Source organism: Brienomyrus brachyistius, chromosome 12, assembly GCF_023856365.1.
Source record: "Brienomyrus brachyistius isolate T26 chromosome 12, BBRACH_0.4, whole genome shotgun sequence".
In the NCBI taxonomy this organism is placed as follows: domain Eukaryota; kingdom Metazoa; phylum Chordata; class Actinopteri; order Osteoglossiformes; family Mormyridae; genus Brienomyrus; species Brienomyrus brachyistius.
In genome coordinates, this window is record NC_064544.1 from 7,798,880 (window position 1) to 7,825,482 (window position 26,603).

Sequence of the window (26,603 nt, forward strand, 5' to 3'; positions counted from 1 at the left end):
AATGTTTTATAGAAGAATATACCAAGTAAACTGAAAATAATTGATCAGCCTTTATTTTGGTTTGATACCTCAAAACAACACATACTTAAATAAACACAAAATTACTGCCCCTATTTCGGTTATGGTTTACATTAAGTGAAAATAATTGGGCTTTATACAAACAAATCGTATAAGATTACTAAAAGGAAAAAGATGTAACTATTCGAAATTTGCATTTTCTCTAGGGCAAATCATGGAAATTACACACACATGCACACACACACATATACACACATACACACACTCACACACAGACACACACACACATACACACACACACACACACACACACACACACACACACACACACACACACACACTCCTCAATTTCATTCACAAAAATGCTGGGCTTCAGTATGACACCAGGAAATGGGGATAATCTGTTCATTCTCATTGGCTGCTACCTCTCTAAGCCTTTGGAGAAGGACGGCGTCGTAGTGAATGTGCTTGAGCAGACAGCGTTAATCAATCTGAAGTATATAGAAAGCAGCCAAAGCCAGCACCCCCCCACAAACTGCTACCATCATGTACTTCTTATACTTGTGCCAAACAGCCTCTTCAGTCTCCACATCTGTGTTCCTCCTGTTTCTCTTACGCCGTCCCTTCAGCCGTTTTTCAAAGGCCTCCAGCTCGGCCTGCATCAACAACACAGAGAAGCTTCAATCATCTGCTTTAACTCCACCCACCCGCTCTTTTCCTTTAGAGATGCATGGTTCCAGTAACACTAGGGCAACACGACAATTACAGGTAAGACATACAGGAAATTCACTGATCAAAATAAAATCCACAACTGTCCTGTCACGCACCAGAAAGAGGAAAAAAAAAAGATTTACTATAAGCCAAGATACATTATATGGATAAAAGTAGTGGGACACACCTCAATCATTGAATTAATGCATTTCACTCAGATCAGATCAGATTGGCACAGGTGCATAAAATCAAGCACCAAGGCATGCAGTCAAGATAAAACATGAAAGAATCAGTCATCCTGAAGAGCTCAGAGAATTCAAGTGTGGCACTGTCATAGGATGCCAGCCAGTTTGTGAAACCAACTAGTGGTATTACTGCAAAGTGGAAGCATTTAGGAAGCACAGAGACTCAGCCACGTAGTGCCTGACCAAATGGCAGAGCGGGCCGCCCAGTGCTGAGGCGTATAGTGCATAAACGTCGCCAAACTCAATAACAGTGAGTTCCAAACTTCCTCTGGCATTAACTCCAGCACAAAAACTGTGCAAAGGGAGCTTCATGGAATGGGCTTCCATGGCCGAGCAGCTGCATGAGAGCATCCTGAACTAAGCAGAAAATGGTAAGACTTCCTGCTTAGTCACATAACGTGTCGGATTTTGGGTACCCTAGTTTAAATGGATCTTATCTTTGTTCACTTACCATATTTTTCGGACCATAAGACGCACTTTTTCTCTCCCAAAAGTGGGGAGAAAAAGTCACTGCGTCTTATGGTCTGAATATTGCTCTGCTCACATGATTTAACCGACTGGGGTCGAATGCATCGTTGGCGATGCAATGTACTTTTCGCGTCTATTTCAGTTTATATTTCACTGACGTCTTAATGTAGAATCATGAAAAAAAATGCTGGCTAAATCCGTAATCCGTCGTCTTTTCAAAATGTCCATTGTCGAAGGTATTAGTTTTTTTAAATGATGTTAAAATCGGCAAAAAATTAAACCATGTCACCTTACTTTGTTTTACCTGCATCGGGGACGTGTAATACCATTGTTACCTGAAGATCGCTATTCACATTCTAAATAGCCGTATTGGCACGTATTCAAATCGAATTCGCATGGTAATTTGCTGAACAACGCGACGGTGAAACACGATCCAGATACATCCCCATTAGCACCATAAAAGGGTAGAGGGATGTGGCCAGGTGTCAATGGTTCATTCATATACACGAAAGTCTATCCTATTCTGGTGCTGAAGTGTCTTCTTGTTTTTTGTACTTTTATCGGTTTTTACTGACTTTATTTGTTAATGACAGTGATAATGCTTCTTAATGCTGCTGTTGACTACTGTTCACTTTACATGGTTGACATAAAATATTTTAGGACACTATTTGATTCAGAATCTTTGTTTTCTTCATTTCCCTCTTATAAAACTAGGTGCGTCTTATGGTACGAAAAATACAGTACATTTAGCCCAGACTACCTTAAATCTGACAAGTTATCCGGCTAAGCAAGAAATCTTGCTTTGGCCCCTGGTTATTTTCTGATTGTCAGAGCTTTAGTCCAATAAAGAACCGAGACCCTCCTTCCTAATTCTAGGTAAGTGGCGCCATGATGTACTCCCCAAGTGGCTTCACTGAGGGAAAAATATCAGCATGACCCAGTCACGGAATAAAAATGCTTCTCTCTGGCAAACGGTATATCAGAGAAAGCAAATTTATTCCTGGGACTCTACAGAATCCAATGACCACCAGCTGGCTAAGCCCCAAATATCTTCAGGTAATCACTTCAGCCCAGCAGAACTGAACTGCTACACAGGTTAGAACTTCAACTTTCTGAGTATGTTTTTAAAGGGTTTCAGAGCCCAAAACCAAAACAAAGCTAAATGCATATAATAAAGGTTATTGGTTATCATTAGCTTCTGCACATTTTTTTTTTGTTTTATCCATTTAGCATTATCTAATTCAGGGGTAGCTAATCTTATCCGCAAAGGGCCGGTGTGTGTGTGTGCAGGTTTTCGCTGCGACTCCCTAATTAGATTACTAATTAGAGGACTGATTGGCTAAAGAGTCCTCACACCTGGGTTTGAACAGCTGACCTAAAGGTTGTCCCAAACACCCGCATACACACCAGCCCTTTGTGGATAAGATTGGCCACCCCTGATCTAATTAAACTTTTCAGTCAGCTGTGCCCACCACTGTTGATAATTAAAAAAGCTACAAATTGAAGTCACTGATTTTAAATTTACAACAAAATTTACAAGTTGTATCTACAAGAGAAAAAAAAAATGTTCAAAGAAAATGCAGTTTGTTACAAAGCTAAGATGGGCAAATTGTCCTTCAAGATCAGGGGCCTATATCACATAGCAAGATTCTTTGGTTAGATAGATAACTTGTCAGATTTAAGGTACTGTCCTGTTTAGGCAAGTTAAAAAGTACTGTAAAGTATGACTGCACTACAAAGATCATTACATCAATAAATCATTTTGGTCTTGAAATCAATGACCACACGCTCAGCCTGAAACACTATTGTTGTTCAAGTGATTTGTAGATTTCTCTGCTTATATTGTTTACTTTAAGTACAGTTAGAATTATATTTTATATTTGCGCATTGATTTACTACTGAAACTCGCCTGGCCGACAGTATGTGTGGGGTTATAGAAAATAAATCAACACACTTCAGATTTGAGAATTTAACAGTGCTGTGGTATAATGTGATTTACTGCATGTGTACTTCATTATTACAAAGAGCAATGGAGTACAAATTATGCAATAAGGCCAAATGAAGCTTAGAAGTCCTGACCTGTTGTTGCTTTCTCTCTTCCTCAATGGCTGCTTTCTCCTTAGCTTCCTTCAACTAAAGGACACAAAGAAGCACTCAGGTGTTCATTAACATGCAACCTTTTTTCTACTGAATCCACAGTTTGCTGCAAATGACAATATCCTCCGAGGTCATGGCATTCTGTGTGTACATTCAAACACTGGACATCTTTCATTTAGATCATCTCCTCCCTTTGATATCATATCAGAGGCAGTGATATGATATCGGCCCCTAACCCTAAGCAGCAATACCTCTGAGGCTTTCTTCTGCAGGGTTTTGCATAATTCATCACATTCTACTGCAGCCTGCCCGTCGCGCACCTTAGGACAGGGGAATTCCTGTGGAAAACAGTAAATCCCTCAGCACGCCTGAAACCAACACAGCAACACTCAAGCCGGCTTATGCATTCAGTCATTGGTAGCCAATGAACCAAAAGTAAAAGTTGATTCACATGTTTTCTAGGGCATGATACTCGCTGGATGTAACGGCCCCAATGCTTTTGGCAAAACTGACAACAGGACAATCACTCAGAATAAGACCATCAATCTCTTTACACAGACAAAGACCTACTTAAAAGAAGCAAGGCAAAGATGCGGCTGGGACAGGCACAAGCCACCAACAGATGTACCTTTCTGATGCGCTTGCAGGGACATTTAACCTTGACTTTCTGGTTGCATGTCTCCCGGCACCTCCCCGCATGGCAGACCTCCTGGCAGCGATGGCCACACTGTAGCTGTACAGGGACAAAAGTCTGTCAGAAACTGTTCGAATGGGAACCAATGTTAAAATCTATCTACCGGTTTGGTTCACGTGTTTTCATGCAACTTTATTTTTATGTCGTTTACACTAGACTTCCCTAATTTTCCTTCACTCTATCTGTCTTCTTTTGCTGAACCTTCCGGTGGGATTTTGCCATTTCTCAAATGTCTGATTGTGAGTGAAACTCTATATCCTACAGTGTTAATGGATACATGAGTAAAGCAATTCTGTATAGACAACTTTTACTGTGTGTTCCTGTAGCATACGAGAACCGATGGTCGTAGATGTACAAACACATGGGTACCTGAATACAGCTATATTTTTAAAGTCCAGATCACCAAAACTAATTAATTTTGTACAACACATGCCACATTCAAGACTCATCACTTTGTATAAAACTGTCATTCGCTTCCACACATCCTACCCGACTCAGCATTTAACAGCTTGATTAATGCTAGGTATCACCACCCAATGATTTCATAATGTTCAGAAATGGTCCAGTTTGATGTACAGTTTTAACTCCTCATTCAGGAAAAACATTTCTGACAATTTCTCCAGTTTAACCCAGGCCCTATGCACATTTATAAAATGTACTAAATATACATTTGTCTGCCAACAGTATATGCAAAGTGCCTCTTTTGTAGGTGCTGGTTCCCTGTGCTGTTCTGTCATTTACAGGGCTGTCACTCATCAGGGACCTTGCAGTCACAGAAGTGTCGTCTGTGGGGGGTCCCACTTCTGGAGAGCTCTAACATTAGCAGCTTATTTGGATTAATAGTTGTATTGGTTTTCAGCTTATGGGTGGCTTTGTGGAACCAGTTGTAGTACAATCGGTGTAAAGAATAAAAGCAGCTGTGGGGGTACTGGGAACCTACTTGTTGGAAACTGGAAATTGCCGATACTTTACTACACTCTTTAAGATAAGTTAGGATCATGAATGTTCACAGATTCTCTCCTGAAAAGTCACTCAGATTAAACATGAGGATGAAGCAGAACCAACCTCCTTGGGACACTGATTCTTACAGGAGCCCAGTAACTTTTTGGTGTCTTCATCTGCTGATACAAGTTCTCTGAAAAAAACAAAATGGGCTGATGGGGCAAAGTGAAAGACAAAGTATAGTTGCAGGCTGCAGATGCTGTCTACTGGCACGTGTTCAGGGTTTGGGTCACACCCAGAAAACGGAACTGCTCTGTATAAAGGGAGCAGATGAAGATCACTTTGACCCTGGCTAAAGCGACGCAGGTCAGAGAGACTCACAGGCACTCCACAAACAGCGACATGATCTTGCAGTGGCACTTCAGACGGACCATCTTTGTGCAGGCAGGGCAGGGGCCTGGGTGGCAGGGCAGGGCACAGGGGTGTGGGCAGCCTGGGGGTCGGGGCCGACTGCAGGGCTCTTCACACCGCAGGCACTCTCTGCCTGCCTGTCAACGGGGCGGGACTGAGGGTTAGCTTGTGAGGCCAGGGCACCACAGGGAATGGCAGGCACAGAGTTAAGGAGCACGGGACTGTGCTGAGGTCAGGGCACCACAGAGGCAGGCAGACAGACACAGGGTTAAGGAACACGGGACTGTGCTGAGGTCAGGGCACCACAGGGGCAGGCAGACACAGGGTTAAGGAGCACGGGACTGTGCTAAAATCAGGGCACCACAGGGGCAGGCAGACACAGGGTTAAGGAGCACGGGACTGTGCTGAGGTCAGGGTACCACAGGGAATGGCAGGCACAGGGTTAAGGAGCACGGGACTGTGCTGAGACCAGGACACCACAGGGAATGGCAGGCACAGAGTTAAGGAGCACGGGACTGTGCTGAGGTCAGGGCACCACAGAGGCAGGCAGACAGATACAGGGTTAATTAGCACGGGACTGTGCTGAGGTCAGAGCACCACAGGGGCAGGCAGACACAGGGTTAAGGAGCACGGGACTGTGCTGAGGTCAGGGCACCACAGGGGCAGGCAGACAGACAAAGGGTTAAGGAGCACGGGACTGTGCTGAGGTCAGGGCACCACAGGGGCAGGCAGGCAGGCACAGGGTTAAGGAGCACGGGACTGTGCTGAGGTCAGGGCAGACACAGAGGCTTGGTGATACCAACAACCACCGCAGCACTAACTGTGAGCTTGTGCAATGAGCACAGAGCAGCTGAAGAAAAGAGGAGAGTCTCTGAAAGGCAGTGCGTTTCAGCATCTGCGCAACAAATGTTGCATGTGTAGTGACGCATGCTTACAGGCATTACTCACCACATCACTGTAATCGGGGCCTGACTCTGGAGCTTAAGCTGCCGTTTCATAATCAGTATTTACTAGGGGTGTATTGATACAGTTTGCCAATGGTTACGTATGTATTGCAGTTTTGGGGCCGCAGTAGATTATCGAACCGTTTGGTACGCCATCTGCTGTTGTATAATGACATTTATATTCTAACCCTTGAAAATACGACCCCAGATTTTTAAAATGTATTTTTTAGGCGAAGTAGCATGTATAGGAAAATGACAGGCATAGTGTAATACCACAGTTAAAGTGTGTGTATCCAATCACTGGGGACATACTGAACACATCGATAATATACCGTGTACTGTTACACAGCTAAGTAAACGTGCTGTGACCAAGTTAAATATACAATTATATGGAAAAATAAACAATGAAGTCTTTATTTTTCCATACAACTGTACATCTTAACCTGTGACCTGTCTTTGTCTGCCCCATAACCGGTGGGCCGGTCCCACTCCGCCCCATAACCAGACCCCGTCTGCCCCATAACCGGTGGGCCGGTCCCTCTCCGCCCCATAACCAGACCCTGTCTGCCCCATAACCGGTGGGCCGGTCCCTCTCCGCCCCATAACCAGACCCTGTCTGCCCTATAATTGGTGGGCCAGTCCCTGTGCCGCCCATGACCAGTGGACAGTCTCTGTTCACCCCATAATTATTGTATAGCCGTATTTTTTGTACTTTTCAGCACTTTACACAGTACTGCCAATTTGCACATCCAGTAAAGCAGGATCAATGCTATATCACACTTATGTCCTATCTACCCCCCAAAAAAAACATATATATATATTTCCCAAATACATGAAATATCAAAACCCTGAACGCGCTTTCCTGAATACACATTCCAATATGGGCATACGAGCAGTTTCCATGAAAGGTGGCTAATCCATTTCCATTGCTACTACTCTGGGTAAGATTCATGCTGAGGTTGACACCTCTGAGTTACGTCCATAGGTGGGAAAATGTGCCAAAGCTAAAATGACCAGTAGAGGTTAAAGCACGTGCAAGTGACTGACAGGTTCAATAGCACCTAGAAAGCTTACAGAGGTCTTTATAACAAAACTAGAAATGGCCACAAAGAAGACTGGGAGCAGAAGCAGGCTAGAAGCAGACCTGCTGCTTGTCATCTTCTCTGGATACAGGGGTTACTGCATGGCATTCTCGCTGGCAGAGGTGGTTCCCACAGGCCAGGAGGCGCCCACAAGGCCTTCCACAGGAAAAGGGTCCCTGGCGGTGGCAAGGTACCAGGCTCACCTGAAACAGACAGAACATGCTTTGAACTCTGGGAACAGTAGTGCACACTTACCTACAGTCCCCAAAAAGCACTCATATCACCTTTCATGCACTGGAAACCCACCCAAGCCAATAACCAATGCTAAAACATGCCTGGTGTGACCAGCACTATTAACTAGAGACTGACCAAAGGTACAGTGCAATGATTACTCTGCTGGATACAAGATTCAAACCCATAACCTTCCAAATACTGGTAAAGATTCCTGACCTACTGAGCTAACACTGCCAACACACTGCATTGTGATGTCCAAAAGGAAAAGCAGAGAATTAAAATCAAGGCAGCAGTGTTTAAGCATCAGTATTTTATCTGAGCAAACGTTTAGCTGTAACACACAAAGCCGCTCACAAATGTGCTGGTTTGCCAGTGTTTAGCTGAAGCCTGATGTAGCATCCCAGTGGAAATCTTTGACCTTAAGGAAAGCATAAAAATATGCATCCGTCTTTGTTTTACTAGGCAGTGGACATGGATAAAACCAAAGGATGAGATGAGCAATAGACTTGCTAGAGAAACACATTCCTCTGGAGATGACCTTTAAAACAAGCGACAGATTTAAAAAGCAGCCAGCATTGTCCAGTGCTGACCTTTCTCTTATCAGTGGAATATGAAATGTACACTGCCCCCCCCACCCCCCAACAAGAGGCTCAGGCTGTCATTTCTCTTTTTTGGGAGGGGGGCTGCTGCAGCAGCATTAACAGGCTGTGGAACCTAAGAGCCTACTTACACTATGGGGTTTCTACGCAGAGTTTGCTAGCGAGTCTGACTAAAGAAAACCAGCAAGATAATCTGAGTGACCCCAGTCCAGGGTGACCCCAGGGTGCAGGCTGATGCGTCCACAGAGCCAGAAACACACATTTGTAAATTCCAGACCTAAACAAACAGCTACAGGGTGACGGGAACATTCTTTTACACTTTACTACATTGTTTAATAAGGCAGGTTACATAAACAAAATGGAGAAGAGAGGACAGTTGGAGAGAATGGGGACAGTCTTCCAGCTCACTCATTCCCAGAAAACATGCATGGAAATATCACTTTGAAGGCAGCACTGTGCAGCAAACAGAGAGCGATGGCTGCACTGCAGACACAGTCAGCAAATGTGGTGACAGGAATCACACACTCACTGCCACTAGTATGCAGCATCTCCTCCCCAGCAGCTGCATCTCACCTCAGACCAAAGACATTTACACATGCCCACACCGGCCCTACATGTGTCTTTGCTTTCTGCCTCTTTGAATGAGAAAGAGAACATTCCAGAGCAAGGAGGCACATGTGTGGAACTGGACCCACCTCATGATCCCCCAGGCAGGCCCTGTAAAGAGAAAACAAATGCAGGTTTTAATTCGCAGAGGTCCGTTTGGACAGAACATAAACAGAGTGCAAATGCAGAACAGTGGAAACATGTGCTGTTAGCAGTGGTGCTCTGCAAAAGTTAGGGCTGCACATGGCCAAACACAGCATGCACAGCCAAATGGGGATCCGGGAATTCTGCACCATGTTAGGGCTGCACATGGCCAAACACAGCATGCACAGCCAAATGGGGATCTGGGAATTCTGCACCATGTTAGAGCTCCACATGGCCAAACACAGCATGCACAGCCAAATGGGGATCCGGGAATTCTGCACCATGTTAGGGCTGCACGTGGCCAAACACAGCATGCACAGCCAAATGGGGATCCGGGAATTCTGCACCATGTTAGGGCTGCACATGGCCAAACACAGCATGCACAGCCAAATGGGGATCCGGGAATTCTGTACCATGTTAGGGCTGCACATGGCCAAACACAGCATGCACAGCCAAATGGGGATCTGGGAATTCTGCACCGTGTTAGAGCTCCACATGGCCAAAGACAGCATGCACAGCCAAATGGGGATCTGGGAATTCTGCACCATGTTAGAGCTCCACATGGCCAAAGACAGCATGCAGAGCCAAATGGGGATCTTGGAATTCTGCACCATGTTAGAACTCCACATGGCCAAACACAGCATGCACAGCCAAATGGGGATCTGGGAATTCTGTACCATGTTAGGGCTGCACATGGCCAAAGACAGCATGCACAGCCAAATGGGGATCTGGGAATTCTGCACCATGTTAGAGCTCCACATGGCCAAACACAGCATGCACAGCCAAATGGGGATCTGGGAATTCTGCACCATGTTAGGGCTGTACATGGCCAAACACAGCATGCACAGCCAAATGGGGATCTGGGAATTCTGCACCATGTTAGAGCTCCACATGGCCAAAGACAGCATGCAGAGCCAAATGGGGATCTTGGAATTCTGCACCATGTTAGAGCTCCACATGGCCAAACACAGCATGCACAGCCAAATGGGGATCTGGGAATTCTGCACCATGTTAGAGCTCCACATGGCCAAAGACAGCATGCACAGCCAAATGGGGATCTTGGAATTCTGCACCATGTTAGAGCTCCACATGGCCAAACAAAGCTCAGATTTCATGATGTGCAGCTTTCAGCCGAACAGTCATTCTAAGAAAGCATTAATAATTGGGCAGATTGTTTCCTTCCTCCCAACACAATCACAATTACTGAAGCCATCAAAATAATTAGTGTCATGTTTTTCTAACTCAAATTATTCGTCACTCTACAGAGCAGGACTTGAAATGGGCATCTTGGCAAACAAAGGTCTAAAAAAAGGTCCAGGTTTCCAGGAATGTCTAAACTTTCTTCTTCCCATGACATTAATGGTCTAAAATTTCTTACTGCAAGAGCAATTGCTGTGACTTCCAAGAGCAGGAAATGAGAGCCAAAGCGCAAACAGGCCGCCAGCGAGGAGTTTTATGGTGCTTAACGGGCCTCTGTATGCAAAGGTAAGCAGGAGCGGCTCAGACAGGAGAGACGTACATGGGGATGGGAACCTGGCACGGAGGGCAAGGCAGCGCACGGCTCACATAGGCTGGTCCAGACTGCTGCTCCCACGGACCGGCCAACTGGACCTGAAACGCACCAAGCGTCAGCTCAGACAGCCAGTGAGGACACTCAGGAGGGGAAACCAAAACCAGTGGGAGCTCCAAACACACTCCTCTACACTCCATTGTCCAAATGGATTGCCGGTGCACTTTAGCTCACAGCAGGATCAGCAATGTTCTACCTGAGCAGCTATTTAACAACCTGGAGCACGAGAAGAAATAAACAACTAATCACTAATCAGTACCGGGCGGATGCGAGATTGGGGCCTCCCTTACCCGGTCAGTGTTCCTAACTAGAACTTCATCATGGCACGGGGCAGGACAGACATGCCCACACTGGCCCAGGACACGCTGGCAGACCTGGCGGCAGGGCGGGCAGGCACCGAAGTGACAGCGATGCTTCTCGCGGCTGGCATGGTGGCATGTGGGCGCAGTCCTGCACAGATAAGAGGCATAAGCACCTCCAAACACTAACACGGCCTTCAATCCTACTTTCAAATGCTGAGTCAGGAAATTTTCTGCTTGCCAGTTTTACAAGTAACTTCTTCTCACGCCTTGAAAAAAAAATCTCCATTATGGTAGAAGCAACACTTTCGGAATCTTAAAGAGCTCATCAGCTGCTCATGTACTGTGACACTGGAGGGCAGATTTAAGTAGGTCACTCACTGTTTGTCCCAAAGTGCTTCAACAAAACCCCAATCTTGTGATGCCTCCAATTACCCATCAAACAGAGATATCAAGGGCATGTCAACCTTCCGGATTTATTACACCCCCCACCTCACTGATGAGCAGAGAAGTCAAGAGCACAGGGATGCCTTGGAAATCAATCAACTTCATCACGCACAATCGTATTTTCATGCAACTAGGACTGCAGGCACAATTGCAATATAAATCAATTGAATTAGTCCCACAAGCTATCCACTCTAAGAGCTTTGATTCTTTGGTATTCTGCTCTACCTTCTGGCCACAGGGAGCATAGCTGATAAGGAACAGGGCTGAGGGTTCAGCTGCTGTAGCTTAGGGTTATTTTACTACACGCAGTGTCCAGTGCAAGCTGGATGGAGAGCTGAGGTCTCACCTGCAAAGCTCCTGGCACTTGGGCGGCCTGGTGTTCCTCTCCCGGCCACAGGGCACCGTGAGCACCGTGGAGCTGCAGGCACAGGTCACTGGCACCGTCTCCGGGCACGGGTAGCAGCTGCCTGTGACACACAGCCCGAACATCACCACCCTGAGCAGCACAGAGCCGTCGGCACGGGCCACTGGCACCGTCTCCGGGCATGGGTAGCAGCTGCCTGCACTGCCCGAACATCACCACCCTGAGCAGCACAGAGCCGTCGGCACGGGCCACTGGCATCGTCTCCGGGCACGGGTAGCAGCTGCCTGCGACACACAGCCCGAACATCACCACCCTGAGCAGCACAGAGCCGTCGGCACGGGCCACTGGCATCGTCTCCGGGCACGGGTAGCAGCTGCCTGCGACACAGCCTGAACATCACCACCCTGAGCAGCACAGAGCCGTCGGCACGGGCCACTGGCATCGTCTCCGGGCACGGGTAGCAGCTGCCTGCAACACACTGCCCGAACATCACCACCCTGAGCAGCACAGAGCCGTCTGCACAGGCCACTGGCATCGTCTCCGGGCACGGGTAGCAGCTGCCTGCGACACACTGCCCGAACATCACCACCCTGAGCAGCACAGAGCAGTCGGCACGGGCCACTGGCACCGTCTCCGGGCACGGGTAGCAGCTGCCTGCGACACACTGCCCGAACATCACCACCCTGAGCAGCACAGAGCAGTCGGCACGGGCCACTGGCACCGTCTCCGGGCACGGGTAGCAGCTGACTGCGACACACAGCCCGAACATCACCACCCCGAGCAGCACAGAGCCGTCGGCACGGGCCACTGGCATCGTCTCCGGGCATGGGTAGCAGCTGCCTGCACTGCCCGAACATCACCACCCTGAGCAGCACAGAGCCGTCGGCACGGGCCACTGGCACCATCTCCGGGCACGGGTAGCAGCTGCCTGCACTGCCCGAACATCACCATTTTTTGATCCTCAATGGGTTTAGAGCATTTCGGTTGGTACCACAAAGGTACCGAAGTTCGGTACCCAGCCCTAGCTTCCTGTCACACATAGCCTGAGCGTAACCATGAGACACAGCACTCCACCCTGCCTGCAGTGAGGCGTCCTCCACACCCACCTGCTTATACAGTACTGTGCCTAAGGGTCTAAGCCAGTCACAGACCATCCTCAGAGCCACTTATCTGGGTAGTAAGTGTATATTTGCACATATTTGTATAAGTTGAACCTTAGAGTAATACCATTTGATAAATTTCTGGAGCCCACATGTATTTATTAGGAGACCACTAGGATGCCCTCCCTGCCTGGAGCCCTGAACACACAGGTCAACTCGGCCCCCATGTGACATTTGGGGCAACAGCGACATCTTTCCGCTTTGCAATAACACTCTAACAGTCCTGACAGATAAACAAACAGGTCTGCTGATAACCTATTATACCCTCCACAATGACTGTTCTGTTTAAAAGGTCAGTAAAAAAAGAAGAGACAAAACAAGGTGAATTCCATTCAATTATTCTATATCAAGAATCTGCAATTAATAATTCATTAGGTGTATCTGAAATACAACATGAATCCAAACACAGAAGTTTAGGAGAAATTATAATGAAATACAATTTTGGAAAAAACGGAATGTCACTTGAAATTTTGCTATTTCAATTTCATAAGCAGCACCAAATTTGAGTAAAGTCATGTAAAAAAGTAAAAATAAAAAAAAGAATAGCACCTGCATACACTGGGTAAGCCTCAGGGGGGGGGGGCCCTTACCCCACGGAGGGCGGGGCCCCCTCAGGCAGGAGCCGAGCCCCACGCGGCCGGGGCCCCCTCAGGCAGGAGCCGAGCCCCACGCGGCCGGGGCCCCCTCAGGCAGGAGCCGAGCCCAACACCCACAATTAACAGGCAGAAACCTTTAGCATTTGGCATGAGAGAACATGTGATTTGCAGCAGATGTGATTCAGGTGGTTGGGCATTTAGAGCCTGAGAAGCAGAGACTCAGTGACGTACGGCAACATTTAATCTCTAAACTCTCGGGCGATCTCTCATCTGGCACATCAGGCTAAGAGCACAAAGAAGCTCATGCAGGCAAAGCATGTGACAGCAGCACTTACCCTGGTGGCACACTGAAGCACACTTATGATTCCTGCAGCCCAGCGTACGATTGCAGTGCTGGTCACATGCTGGGCAGTTTCCCGGGCAGCACTGCAAAGGGAATATTTTGCATGCCTATGTGAGGACAAACACTTCACAAGGGAACCGTCTGGCTGCTGGATGCCACATTCCTGCCTACAAGATTCTTGTGGAAAGACAAGTGAAGATGGACAGGAGACAACAGCGAGCCAACAGCTGCCCACTCTTCTCTCTCTGCAGGTTGTGGCACAGCATGTGGAACAGATCAGTTATCGACAGTTTGCACTATTTCCACAGTAATACCAGCTAAAACAATTTAGTGGGACTACAAAGAAATTACGTGAAGCGGTGACCAAACTGAAAAATCTCTAAATGATCTGCTTTGAGTTAAACTGAGGTGATGCCTTCTCCCTCTAGTGGCGGGCAGTGTAACTTCATGTTCACCTTTGCCAAGAGTACATCCAGATGGCAGACTGCAGACACCCTACTTATTTACTCCAAAGAAACCAGTCACCTTCCGCCGGCACTGGTGCCGCTGGCAGCTGCGGGTTCGAGGGCATTTTGACTCGCAGAGGAAGACCTTGTGGCAGGGCATGCTCCGTGAGTACTTCCCACAGCGGCACTGCTTCTCCATCTCCTGCAGCAGGTACAAGGGCAGGAGGGTCAGGGATGCGATGCACTGCTCAGAGCCATTTCAGTGTGCAAAACCATCCATTGTGCCAAGTAGAGGTCAACTGATATATCAGCCGGCCGATATACTGGGCCGATATTTGGCATTTTTTAATGTCACGACTGCAGTATGCCGATTTACAGACAGGCACGTCTGCGGGCAGCCCAATGTTATTGTTGCTGTGGAACACATGACCCATACTGTCTTGTGCAGAACCCCAGCCAAAAGTTTTGAAAGAGTCCTGGGAGAAAACGGTAATGCGTAAATTCTAATCTTTCAAAGACCGATTTAACTGGTTTGCTATGTAATGTTGCTTTATAAAAAAAACACGAGCACTTTTGTAAGAGAACATGAATTACGCTGTCGGGAACTGGCGTAACGGTAATGAGCCTTCAGCCTTCTGTAGCTTACAGGTAACGTTAATGATCACTGATTCTGACAGTTTTGTGCGCTTGTTGGTGGGCTCATGGACATTTCTTTAAATCGTTAAATATCATTTTAATTGTTACATTTTTTATTATTACCATATCAGCCCGATGATACCAGTTCTGTTTTCTTTTCTTGTGTCGGAGAGTCTCGCTCTGTGTGTGTGTGGGGCGGAGCAGGCAGCTCTCTCACACGCTGCGTTACTCTGCCCCGATCACAGACTGCACCGTCCTCAGAGACACGGAGCTGCTAAGAACAATGCATGGCGGAGAAAACTGTCTGCTCAAAAGCGTGGTTACCATTCACTTCTGATGCTGACAATGGTCCTTCTGTGCAACTTGTTTGCATTTGCGAGCGGAGATTTGAACAATTTGTCAGAGGTCTAGATAAAAAGTGCAGGACTTTGCACAGTTAGGTTCCTCATTAAACATGTCTATCCTTTATACGGGCGTATCCATCCACAACGTCACAATCACTAGGAGCTTACGTTGTCCTCGAATGCAAGGCTGTGTAGTACGACAAACTTATTTTATTGTATTTTCTTGTATTATAGTTTATAGTTAAATTTACACAAGTCAGTATTCAATAAATGCTGAGTTGAGAAATTTTGTGTATCGTTTGTTATTATTAGTGTGATATTTTACCATGCAAATAGAGGGAAAAACGTCCAATTATCGGCCAAAAAAATAAGAAAACGGCAGCATTTATCGGCCATCAGCTGACCCCTAAATAACGGCATCGGCTATTGAAAAACCCATATTGGTCAACCTCTAGTGGCAAGGTTAGTGCACACAGTGTAACTGGGAAGGTTTGATCGTTACAGAAGTAGCAGTGATGGCAAGGATCTTGCCAGAACAAGAAAAATCGACCAAGTAGTATGACCCGTTTGGCTGTGGGTTAAGGACAGCAAACAAATGAATAAAGCAGGGGTAGGGAACCTGTTCCACAGAGGGCCAATGTGGGTGCGGGTGTTTTGGATGGCCTCTCAGAAACATGCACCCACACTGGCCCTCCATGGATCAGGTTCCCCACCTCGGCACCAAGGGGAAAACAGTTATCAGCCAATAGCTGTTGCTAGCATGACAGTCTCACTCTAATATTTGTAATAAACGACTGAAAAGAGGGAACTATGCACAGCAGAAGTTCTGGTTGGAGATAATACACATTTTACCATATGCGAGCCATATGTAATTTGTAAAAGGTGTATAATTGCGTTTTCACACAATTTCTATTTACTTTGTCATGGAAGAAAAGGCACTAACTAGTGGTTTTCAGTGAGACACACAGGCTGTCCAGCTCCCTAAGCATACAGCTGCCGAAGGGACCCTCACCTGCCGGCATGTCTCACAGGGCCCCCGGTGGCAGCGCATGGAGCAGCAGTGCAGGTCGCAGTCCAGACGCTTGCCGCAGGTGTCTCCACACGTGGGCACGTCCTTGGTGCAGGGCAGCGAGAACTCTGAAAGCACCAGACACGGAGCCCTAAGAATGCCACACGCATCACGGCAAGTGGGATGGAATGGCGTTACGTACGCGATGTGGGTTGCCATAGGGACGCCCCGCACCAGCTTGGCACTCACTGGATTTCCCACAGGGGCAGAGTCTGTTTCCTGAGCGAGGACACTGGCCACAGGGTCCCGAGTGACACACCCGCTCACACGTGTGATTCCCACAGGGTAGAGGCCTACCACACACCTGGACGGGGCCATGAGGCAGCATTTAGCATCACATCCAGCACATGGTCACGGGCATCATGAAAACTGAAAACAATGCTTGTCAGGGGTACAGCAAACACCAAAAAACAATGTAGCACATCACCTGCTGGCAGTGCCAGAGCGGACTGGCACAGAGCCTCTGGGAGAGCTCTCTGCCACAAACACAGGGCTGTTGGCTCACCCGAGGGCATGGCTCACAGTCACCTGTGGAGGGCCAGAACAGGAGTACACAGGCAGATCAAAGCACTAGATCCAAGTGCAGCTCACTGATAGCCCCTTCACAACAAGGCTGGTGCCCCAGCTGAGCCAAAATTCCGATCAGGGCGTTGCATTCACACCAAGAATAACAGCGGTGCAGGGCCAATATATCTGGGCCACAGCTCATTTTTTCCCTCCCTAAGAGACTGAGGACCAGAGTTAGGAGCGCGTGATGTCAGAGGCGGGGGGTCAGAATCGTCAGAGCGGAAAGGAAAAGTTTACAAAGCAATGAGGACTGAACTGGAGAAGGCAGGGCTTATCGGAATAACAGAGCAAGCCACAAACAAGATTTATTAAAAATGAAAAAGAATACAGGAAGTTTAAATAAAGACGGTGCTGCAAACAGACCTGCTAACCAGCAAACTGGAGCATTGCAGATTTGAACTTTCAATTACAATCTTTTCAATTAGCAATCTTTCAATTACAAGGGCGCTTCCCTATCCATTAAGCCACCACTGCTTAATCACTGGCAAGTTATTGCTATTGTGATTACTTGTAATGTGACCATGAACGTGGCTGACTAATGAATTACCATTAGAATCGGACGTCGGTGTACCAGCCCTTGATACATGATGTACAGTTATCTGCTTTGTTACAGCAATGAAAACACTCACGCTATCCTGCTTTAAATGCCAGTAAATTAAAGTGAAATTTATCTATCGTGTCTTTGTTTTAACACAGGTGACCAGACGGACAGGAGCATCACCTCATTTATACTCACATATTTTTTGATTATTTGTATATTTGTAAAACAAATGTTTACCAAAATGTTTTATTCTTTTCTTGTCTTCACTCTCCCCAAGTAGTCCATTAATGCATAATGCACAGTAGTTCCTTCAGCATCAGCATTTGTGCTGATTTGACAAGAAATTACAATGCATTTCAACTTTTATAAGCTAATTCGTACTTCATTTGTGGTATAAATGTTGAAATGCACAGTAATTTCTTGTCATAGCAGTGCAAATGCACATAGGTACGCATCTGCACTCAGCGATTGCCACACACAGCGCTTTTAAAGGTTAATGCATACACGTGTTGCAGTTATGTGCGCCCCAGAGTATTAGCATGCACGACTTGCAGTTCATCCATGAATGCATCTCCAATTGCGACCTGCTTTTTAACTGGAACACAAAAATGGTAGTTCATGTGGGACCGCTGAAGCTGTTGGCAGATGACTCGCGGGACACTCAAATTTGGAATGGAATGTTTTGGGTTAAACCCAGGAACAATAACAAATAAAGCTAAAAAAAATTTTAAAAAATAAAAATAAAAAAAAAAAGGCATGTATTTACAGTAAAAAAAAAAAAAAATCGTGTTCTTCGCATCTCGCACGGTCCTCCATTTTTGTCTTCAATTCCGAAACGGCATCCCTCCCACAGCAACGCACACACAATGTCATCATTCTACCCTTTCAGCACCAACTGCAGCGTGAATGCGAGACAGTATTTGGTGGGGATCCAGCCCCGCTCCAGCTGAGCTCCGGCACCAGCTCTGGCCAGGGCTTGATGCGAAAGAGCTACATAAGGCCGCTACAGTCAAATGAAGAACAGATCAAAAGAACACAGGCAGATCAAAGCACTGGATCCCAGTGCAACTCACTGAGACAGTTACAGTCCACTAGTGCTCACTAGAGTGCAGAAAGTGAGAATGAGAATGTGCTACAAACTGGCTGTCGACGAGCACAGCACCTACCTGCGTGGCACAAGCTCTCACAGGGGTGCTGGCCGCAGCGCAGCAGATGGCCACAGGACTGCAGGCAGGACCAGGCCTTGGAGCTGCAGCGTCTGGCCACAGGCTTGGCCTTCTTGCAAAAACACGGCACCTGTACCATTTTAGGGCAGGGGGGGCAGGGACCTGGGGAAGCACAAGCTAGAGCTTCAGGATCTGGCCTACAGAGTAGATGATCACACTCCACGAAAAACAACAATCGAGTAAAAATCCCTAGAGGGAATATAAATACGCTAAACCACACATTCTCCGTTGGTTCAAATAAGGCAACAGCTGAACAGTATCCAAAGCATGAAAATAAACGGACAAGTGTCCCCCACTACAGGAAGTGCTTTTAGACCCAAGATGAAACACTCACCCTAACCCACCACCAAGAAAAAGCCACAGTACCTGGGTGGCAGAGCAGCAAACAGCGATGTCCACAGGCTGGCCTGAACTCTCTGTCACACACTTGACCGCATGAGTGAGGGAGCAGCCAGGGGTCCAGCTGAGGATCCTCGACCTTCCCACAGTAGCAGTAATACCTGCGGGGTGTCTCCTGGTGCTGGTATTCACGACGGCACTTTGGACTGGCCAAAAATTAGGATCCAGAGTTAAGGCAAGCTTGACCAGTGTGCCATCAAATTTGGAGTCCAGGAGATCCTCCTACCATGGCCAGGGGTGTTCCTTCTTCCCAAAGTCCTCATCTGTCACAGAGGACACAAGGAAAATGCTGTCTTTGGCCCACTTCTGAATGCAGGGCAGATGGAACAGACAATAGCAACCCGAACAGCTCCACACCTAGGAAAGATGACAGATACCAGTGTTACGTGCCAAGCTGGGCTCAGAGGAACTGACACTGCAGCTTAGATTAGTTCCTAAGAAAAGAATAAGGCAAACACATCAAAATAAATATGCTGTAAACTGTAAATATGCTTCTTAACTGAACCAAACAAAAGGTACAAAAAAAAAATAATTCTCTCGCCCTGTCTAGTCAAAACATTCATCCATTTTCCAAACCGCTTATCCTACTGGGTCACGGGAGGTCCGGAGCCTATCCCAGACGCAATGGGCACAAGGCAGGGAACAACCCAGGATGGGGGGCCAGCCCATCGCAGGGCACACACACACCATTCACGCACACATGCACACCTTCGGGCAATTTAGCAACTCCAATTAGCCTCAACATGTTTTTGGTCTGTGGGGGGGAAACCGGAGTACCCGGAGGAAACCCCACGACGACATGGGGAGAACATGCAAACTCCACACACGTGACCCAGGCGGAGACTTGAACCTGTCTAGTCAAAACAGCAAGAACACAAAACAAAACGGCGCTGCACTGCCTACTGCCCAGCTACTTTTAATGTGATCAACATTTGCAAATTTTATGCACACACACATAGCCACGGGCAAAAGTTTTGAGAATGACACAAGTATTAATTTTCACATAGCTTGCTGCTTGAGTGTTTGTAGACCGTTTTTTCAGATCTTTCTGTGGTATATTGAAGTATACACATATTTCATGTGTCAAAGACTTTTATTGACAATTACATAAAATGCATGCAAAAAGTTAGTATGTGCAGTGTTGGGCCTTCTTTTTCCAAGACCTCTGCAATTCACCCTGGCTGCTGTCAATCAACTTCAGGGCCAAATTCTGACTGATGGCAGCCCATTCTTGCACAATCAATGCTTGGAGTTTGTCAATGTGTGAATTTTCGTTTGTTCACCCGAATCCTGAAGATTGACTAAAAGTTCTGAGTGAGATTAAGGTCTGGGGAGTTTCCTGGCCATGGACCCAAAATATCGATGCTTTGTTCCCCGAGCCACTTAGTTATCACTTTTGCCTTATGGCACAGTGCTCCGTCATGCTGGAAAAGGCATTGGTTTTCACCAAACTGTTCTTGGATGTTTAGGAGAAGTTGCTTTCGGAGGATGTTTTAGTACTATTCTTTATTTGTGGCTGTGTTCTTAGGCAAAATTGTGAGTGAGCCCACTCCCTTGGTTGAGAGAAGCAACTCCACACATGAATGGTCTCAGGATGCTTTACTGTTGGCTTGACACAGGACTGATGGTAGTGCTCACCTTTTCTTCTCTGGACTCTCTTTTTTTTCCCAGATCCCCCAAACAATTGGAAGGGGATTCAGAGAAAATTACTTTACCCCAGTCCTCAGCAGTCCAAACAATTACAATCATAAAAACTGAGGCAGCAGACTTTGGGAAAATTAATTTTTGTATCATTCTCAAAACTTTTGACCACGGCTGTGTGTGTGTGTGTGCGTGCGTATGTGTGAGTATATGTATATATAATTACAGGCTATTTGCAGTGTGATCCAAAACAACCAAATACAAGAAGGCTAGGTATAATTAAGCATATTTTCACTTCATCGAAAAAGTGCACAGCACACTAATGAACGCAGTGAGATGAACATGATGCTAATGATCCATTTGCCACCTTCAGCATTTCACAAAAGTAAGTAAACAGGGCAATGTGGTGCCAGGCAAAGAAGCAGTGTACAGGGAAACACTCTGGAAGAAATTTGGCCAAGAGCCAAAATACCGCCTGATTTCTTTTCACGGATGCAATACAGATGAGGCAGGTGATGGCACCAGACTGAAAAGCATCATTCAGATATCGTCTCGTGCGTTCCAGATCTTTGGCATCTCCACCTGAGGAACATGACAGAAACTCATACAGAACACTGTCATCATGTTAACATGTGATACAGTAAAATTTACAAAAATATTATTTACAATTATAAGCAACACAAAGACATTTTTAGAGCAACCTTTACATCTTAAACACTTCAATGTCACCTGTCTGATCTGTATATGATGTGAATGTCGAATCCAAAATCTTCCCACGTTTGCCATTCAGCTCTACGTCACCATCATCTTCATCATCCGATGAGCTGAAGTGGCTCTCTGTTAACCTCTGCGCTGCTGCCTGATTGGACCTTTGTATTTCCTCAAACTTGGACTGAGATGACAGCTCTGAAAATTTAAAAATTCACATATGTGAGTGGCTGACATAAAACATGTTGGGAAGCTGGAGAGAAGTTTCAAAGGGTGCTTTCACACTGAAGTTCCTGTTCCTGGTTCCAAGTTCCTGGGCTGTCTCAACTGGGAACTTTTGCAGCTTTTGGCCACTTTCAGGCCCCACTTTCCCATCACACAACATGAACTGTAACCTTTATGCTAAAAAAGCACGGGAGAGCCAAAAAGCTCGTAGGTTAATCTTCACACGTAATCTCATATGAAACACACCACCACCCCAAAACAAAAGAGGATTCACAAGTCATTTTAATTATCGTGATCAAAACGGGATGCAGCCTTTTATTTATATTTTATACAACCCATGACATTTCAAATTCATTAGTAAATTTGGCCAGCAGATTGATCTTTCATTTTCCACACAGTAAAAACAACGTAACATTATTCTGATGAGCACCAGCTTCACCGGCGGCATCAACAATAGTATTATGTCATCGACCATGTTTTCTGATGCAGAAATGCAGAGAGAAAAGCAAAAAGTTAATTAATGCATTTCATATAATGGATGTACAAAAATAATTCCATCAGCTCATTTTCTGCTCCACTACTTTTATATCTTTTCCTAGCAACTTCCAAGTTGGCACCGGTGCTTGTGGTATCGCTGTAAGCCCCAGCCCAGTAATTTGTGGTCAAACAAAAAGTAGGTAGTCTGGATTAGAGACCAAACAAGGTAGGAACTACACATTCCCACTGTGGGAACACAAAATTTGTACCGAAAAATTGTTCTGGTTACTGAAAAAAGTTCATGAGGTGTTCAAGTGCCCATAGTCGCACCATCAGAGGCTGGTTTACCTTTGCTAGGGAGTGGTCCAGATGCTGTACTTGGTACGCCTGTTTTGCTTCTTTTTGTTCCGTCCAGCCTGGCATTGGAGTGCATGCTGCCCCTTTGCTGGCTGAGAGAGGGATCTGGCAGGACCTGGCCCCTCCCTTGACCCCTGCCTCTCCCCCTGCCCTGCTGTCGCCAAGCAGGCTCCATAGGTGTCACTCCTCCCTGAGTAACATCAAAAAAAAATTCATAGACATTTACTGTCCTCAATGGCATATCAATAAGCTGTTCAGCCCCACGCACAAACATCACCATTAACATAGACCTGTAAGCATCCGTGCCCATTTGGTCAATCACAAAACTACTCCACACACACGGAAATCAAATGAAAAAAATTTTATTACCAGTTTTAAAAATAATAAAACGTATAATCATCAACATGTATTCATTGAATCCCCATATTAATGTAGAACAAACACAAGGGGGGAGCGCAGGTCACTGTCAAAAACCTTTTACCGTAACTTATCCATTAAAGCAATTAATTAAATTAGTGCAAGCTAATTGACCAGGTATTTCCAGTAGGTGGCCATGCAGACTTCCACAGAGGTCAATGATGAAAAAGTAGAGGAAGAATAGCTGCTGCTGCTGTAGTAATGGTGAGCAGCTATATAAGGAGTGTCAGAGGTATCAGCATGTCTAATTTTTTCTACACTGTCCAGACATTATACCAAGGTGTACAGTATTTTAAAAAGCAACACTATTCCGGCATTTTGAAATGTTGTGTAGTTAAAATCTGCCAGAGTAAGGTGGGGGTCCTGGATAATTTTGTCGTAAGGATTTCAAATTAGCCTTGACTAATAACGTTTATGAACACTTCTAAAGTTTACTCATTTCACTACACTGCTTGAATTTGTGTTTGTTGCAATACCTCTGCCCTCTCCTGTTCTGGTGGAATATCACTGCTGTATGCATGCACCAACCATGACCATCCGCATCAGCAGCCAAGTATAGTATGAAGCTGCCACACGGACGACCGTCCCCAGCACGAAAGTGCATGAGGGAAAGTGAAATATAACCTAAGCTTTACATGGACTCAATTACTGCCTATCCCATGCCATGCTAAACAATTCATCCATGCTAGAACCTTCCCAGTCCCACCACAGCAGCAAGTACACATTTGTACTGTTGCACTTTAATGTTAGTGTTTATTCTACTTGCAGTTTGCTTGTGTATAGTTTGTTTTTACTCATCACTTGTATATCTTATATCTGTGTTGACATCTGCACCAAGAGATATTCCTTGTACGCTTGGTACTTGGAAGATAATACAGATTCTGAAAAACAGATATCTGGTAACCAGTGATGACACATTTTATAACATGAAAGATCGTAAGATTTCTAGTTATAAACCTTCAATAAAATCAATTTAGCAAATGATATTTTTATCCTGTGTTTGCCTCTGTCTGGCATTTTTTAAAGTCCAGGTAACATCAGCTTCCCCATAAGGCACTAACTGCAGGTTATGATTCTAGCTCTGAATTCTTGTTCTGTGCAACATCACAAACTAAACTCATTTTGTTTAGAACTAGGAAGGACTCTCATATGTCTCTGTTAAAATCTCTGTTCATTCTATTCTCATATTTGGATAATATTTACCCGGATGCTGGTTATTTGATACTATATGGACATTTACCTACACCCACAATTTGGTAAGCAGATTAGTAGTGCACTTGAAATGTTGAGACATTATGATGCCCAAAATAAATAAAATAAATATAATAAAATAAATAAAATAAAGCTGGACTGTCACCACTGCATTCTTATCTGATGAGAATGTGGACAGTTGGCAATACACTTTGTTGAATGGAAGACAAGCACTGGCACAAACTTGGATGATAGACAGAAGTACTGAGAAAAGAGAAGCAGTAGAGAAAAAAAATAGAGCAGATGGAATTATTGTTGTGTCTCAGTTACATTAAATGCATTTTTGCATGTATCTCCACATTTCTGCATCAGAAAATTTGATAACTGATGTACTTATATTGTTGGTTCCCGTAGTGAAACTCGACAGTGCTTATCAGCAGGATAACGTTACGATGTTTTCTATTGTGAAACAAAAAGATTGATCCGCTGGCAAGATTTAATAATGAATTACAAACATATCTTGGGCCATATAAATAAAGTTATGAATTGACTGTTGGTCATGTAAAATCAATTGCTCAACATTAATCATATCTATTGGGTGTTCAGTCACAGAACACTTCTCAAGATTGGTTCATTTTCTTCATTTAAATCGCCATAAACTCAGCCATGTACCTTAAATTGTTTCCTTCCTTTGGTTGTTAAGGTCTTTGGCGCAACTGTTTCATGGAGTTTAATGGGTTCCTTAAGTCCAAGTAAATATTTTAAGGCAACCTTAAGGGTGTTTGTGCAACTGACTTTATTTTAAAGATACCCTAAGTCAGACTATAAAGAAAAGAAAAAAAACTGTAAACAGTTCAATTTGTTTAGAAACTTCTTAGTGTTCAGGGAAGAGGCATAGAGAAATTCCATGAAAGTGTACATTTCACACACATGCAGTTGTGGCTCTAAATTGAGAAGGGGCAGGACATGTTTCTGCACACGCTTATCAGTCATGATTGTGTCATTCCAATTTCACATGTCAGTCCCTTAATGAAATCAGGCAGTGGGCGATTTGGCAAATATATTAGCAGTACCAAAGGTGAACAATAAAATTTAAATAACCCATGTCTAAACTGATGCTGAGAAAATGATTTTTTTAAAACTCTCACAATGATATTAAAATCAGCACCTTGAACAACCACAATTTGTAACAATTGATTTCCCACACCCCTAACACACACACAAATCATTCTGAACCCCACGTCATGTGGTTTTTCCCCCCCTCAGACCACTGTCAGCAAGTACTCACCACAGCTGACCTTGAGCACCTCATAAGCCTTACTGTTTAGGAGATGTTCTGACCCAGTCATCTGGCCGTAATGATTTGGCTCTTGTCAAAGTCACCCAGATCTTTATCCCTGCCCATTTGTTCTACGTTAAACACGTCGATAACGAGTACTGGATGTTCGTTTACCATCTAGAGCTCCCAAACCTTGACACGTGCCAGTTTTACAAGGTAGTCAACAATATTTGTTTCACATGAGGTGGTCGGAATGTGTTACACATACACACACACACACAGAGAGAGAGAGAGAGTACTGTTTAGCACATCCATTAAAAAGTGATGTTTACGTGATCATCCTGTTTATGTAAATTCTCTTTCTGTAAAAGTGCATCAGCTTCGCTATATCAAAACCCCAGGATTTGTAGTAAACATCTAAAGTTTACATACGCATACCATGTTTGGCTAATCGATACCTTATCCAGTTAATGAATTAATTGAGCTGGTGGTCAAACAAATAGATGAAATGGCTTATTATCCATATAAAGGTTTAACTCGCTTGCCGTACTGATATTCCCTAAACGTATTTGTTAAATGGTATAAATCGGGAGTTATAGTAGTATGTCGCAGTAACCGTATCTGTCTAATTCTTTAATACGGTCATTTCGTGTCAAGGAAAAGTGGTTTATTGAATAACCATGCATTTGTGCAGTTTAGCCGAGTAACACAACGTGTTTTAACATACAAATCTATTCGTCTGACGCCGTACTACAACGCATGCACCAGAACTGCGACATTATAGTATATTAACATAATGAGTTTTGCTTAAAGTTCCATTGAGAGGACAACATACCCAAGCCGGGAAGACGCCGTTGACACGCGCACACAAAACCGAAGTGCACGCTGGGTCTTCCTGGTGCAATGCATGCCGGGAATTATGATAACCTGTGACCGGACTTCTAGCCTATGTCTTAATAGAAAATTATCTGTGGCTGTGAAGTGCTACTCTTCGTGAAAATTCATTTCTATAGAGAAGTAATTAAATATCAGTTTAACGTATGTGTCTTAAATGTCACAATTTCGTTAAGGTTCCTAAAATGCTACTGAATCGCGTCAAAGCCTGA

At 45.2% G+C, this 26,603-nt stretch overlaps 1 protein-coding gene across 1 annotated transcript; it reads right to left on the reverse strand.

The window, feature by feature from the left end:
• Positions 1-26: 26 nt before the first annotated feature.
• Positions 27-26,387, reverse strand: nfxl1 (nuclear transcription factor, X-box binding-like 1). Its single transcript, XM_048970508.1, has 23 exons — positions 26,333-26,387; positions 22,602-22,800; positions 21,573-21,749; positions 21,316-21,425; positions 19,429-19,559; positions 19,170-19,348; positions 18,744-18,905; positions 16,897-16,997; positions 16,659-16,773; positions 16,413-16,537; positions 14,500-14,622; positions 13,967-14,057; positions 11,858-11,978; positions 11,056-11,215; positions 10,715-10,806; positions 9,141-9,162; positions 7,675-7,815; positions 5,557-5,723; positions 5,299-5,368; positions 4,168-4,272; positions 3,791-3,877; positions 3,522-3,575; positions 27-674 (listed from the first exon to the last, which is right to left on the reverse strand). The coding sequence occupies exons 2-23, from the start codon at positions 22,783-22,785 to the stop codon at positions 501-503; spliced, it is 2,691 nt and encodes an 896-aa protein (XP_048826465.1). The 5' UTR covers positions 22,786-22,800; positions 26,333-26,387; the 3' UTR covers positions 27-500.
• Between the last annotated feature and the right edge of the window lie 216 nt (positions 26,388-26,603).

What these genes read in the sequence shown, in the direction of transcription:
- nfxl1 (XM_048970508.1), bottom strand. Translation starts at nt 22,785, where the DNA reads ATGGAGCCTGCTTGGCGACAGCAGGGCAGGGGGAGAGGCAGGGGTCAA. An exon ending in CCTGCCTGGGGGATCATGAG is followed by an intron (nt 7,816 to 9,140) that starts GTGGGTCCAGTT and finishes TGTCTGTTTCAG; the next exon opens with GTGAGCCTGGTACCTTGCCA. An exon ending in AGAATCAGTGTCCCAAGGAG is followed by an intron (nt 4,273 to 5,298) that starts GTTGGTTCTGCT and finishes GTCCCTGTACAG; the next exon opens with CTACAGTGTGGCCATCGCTG.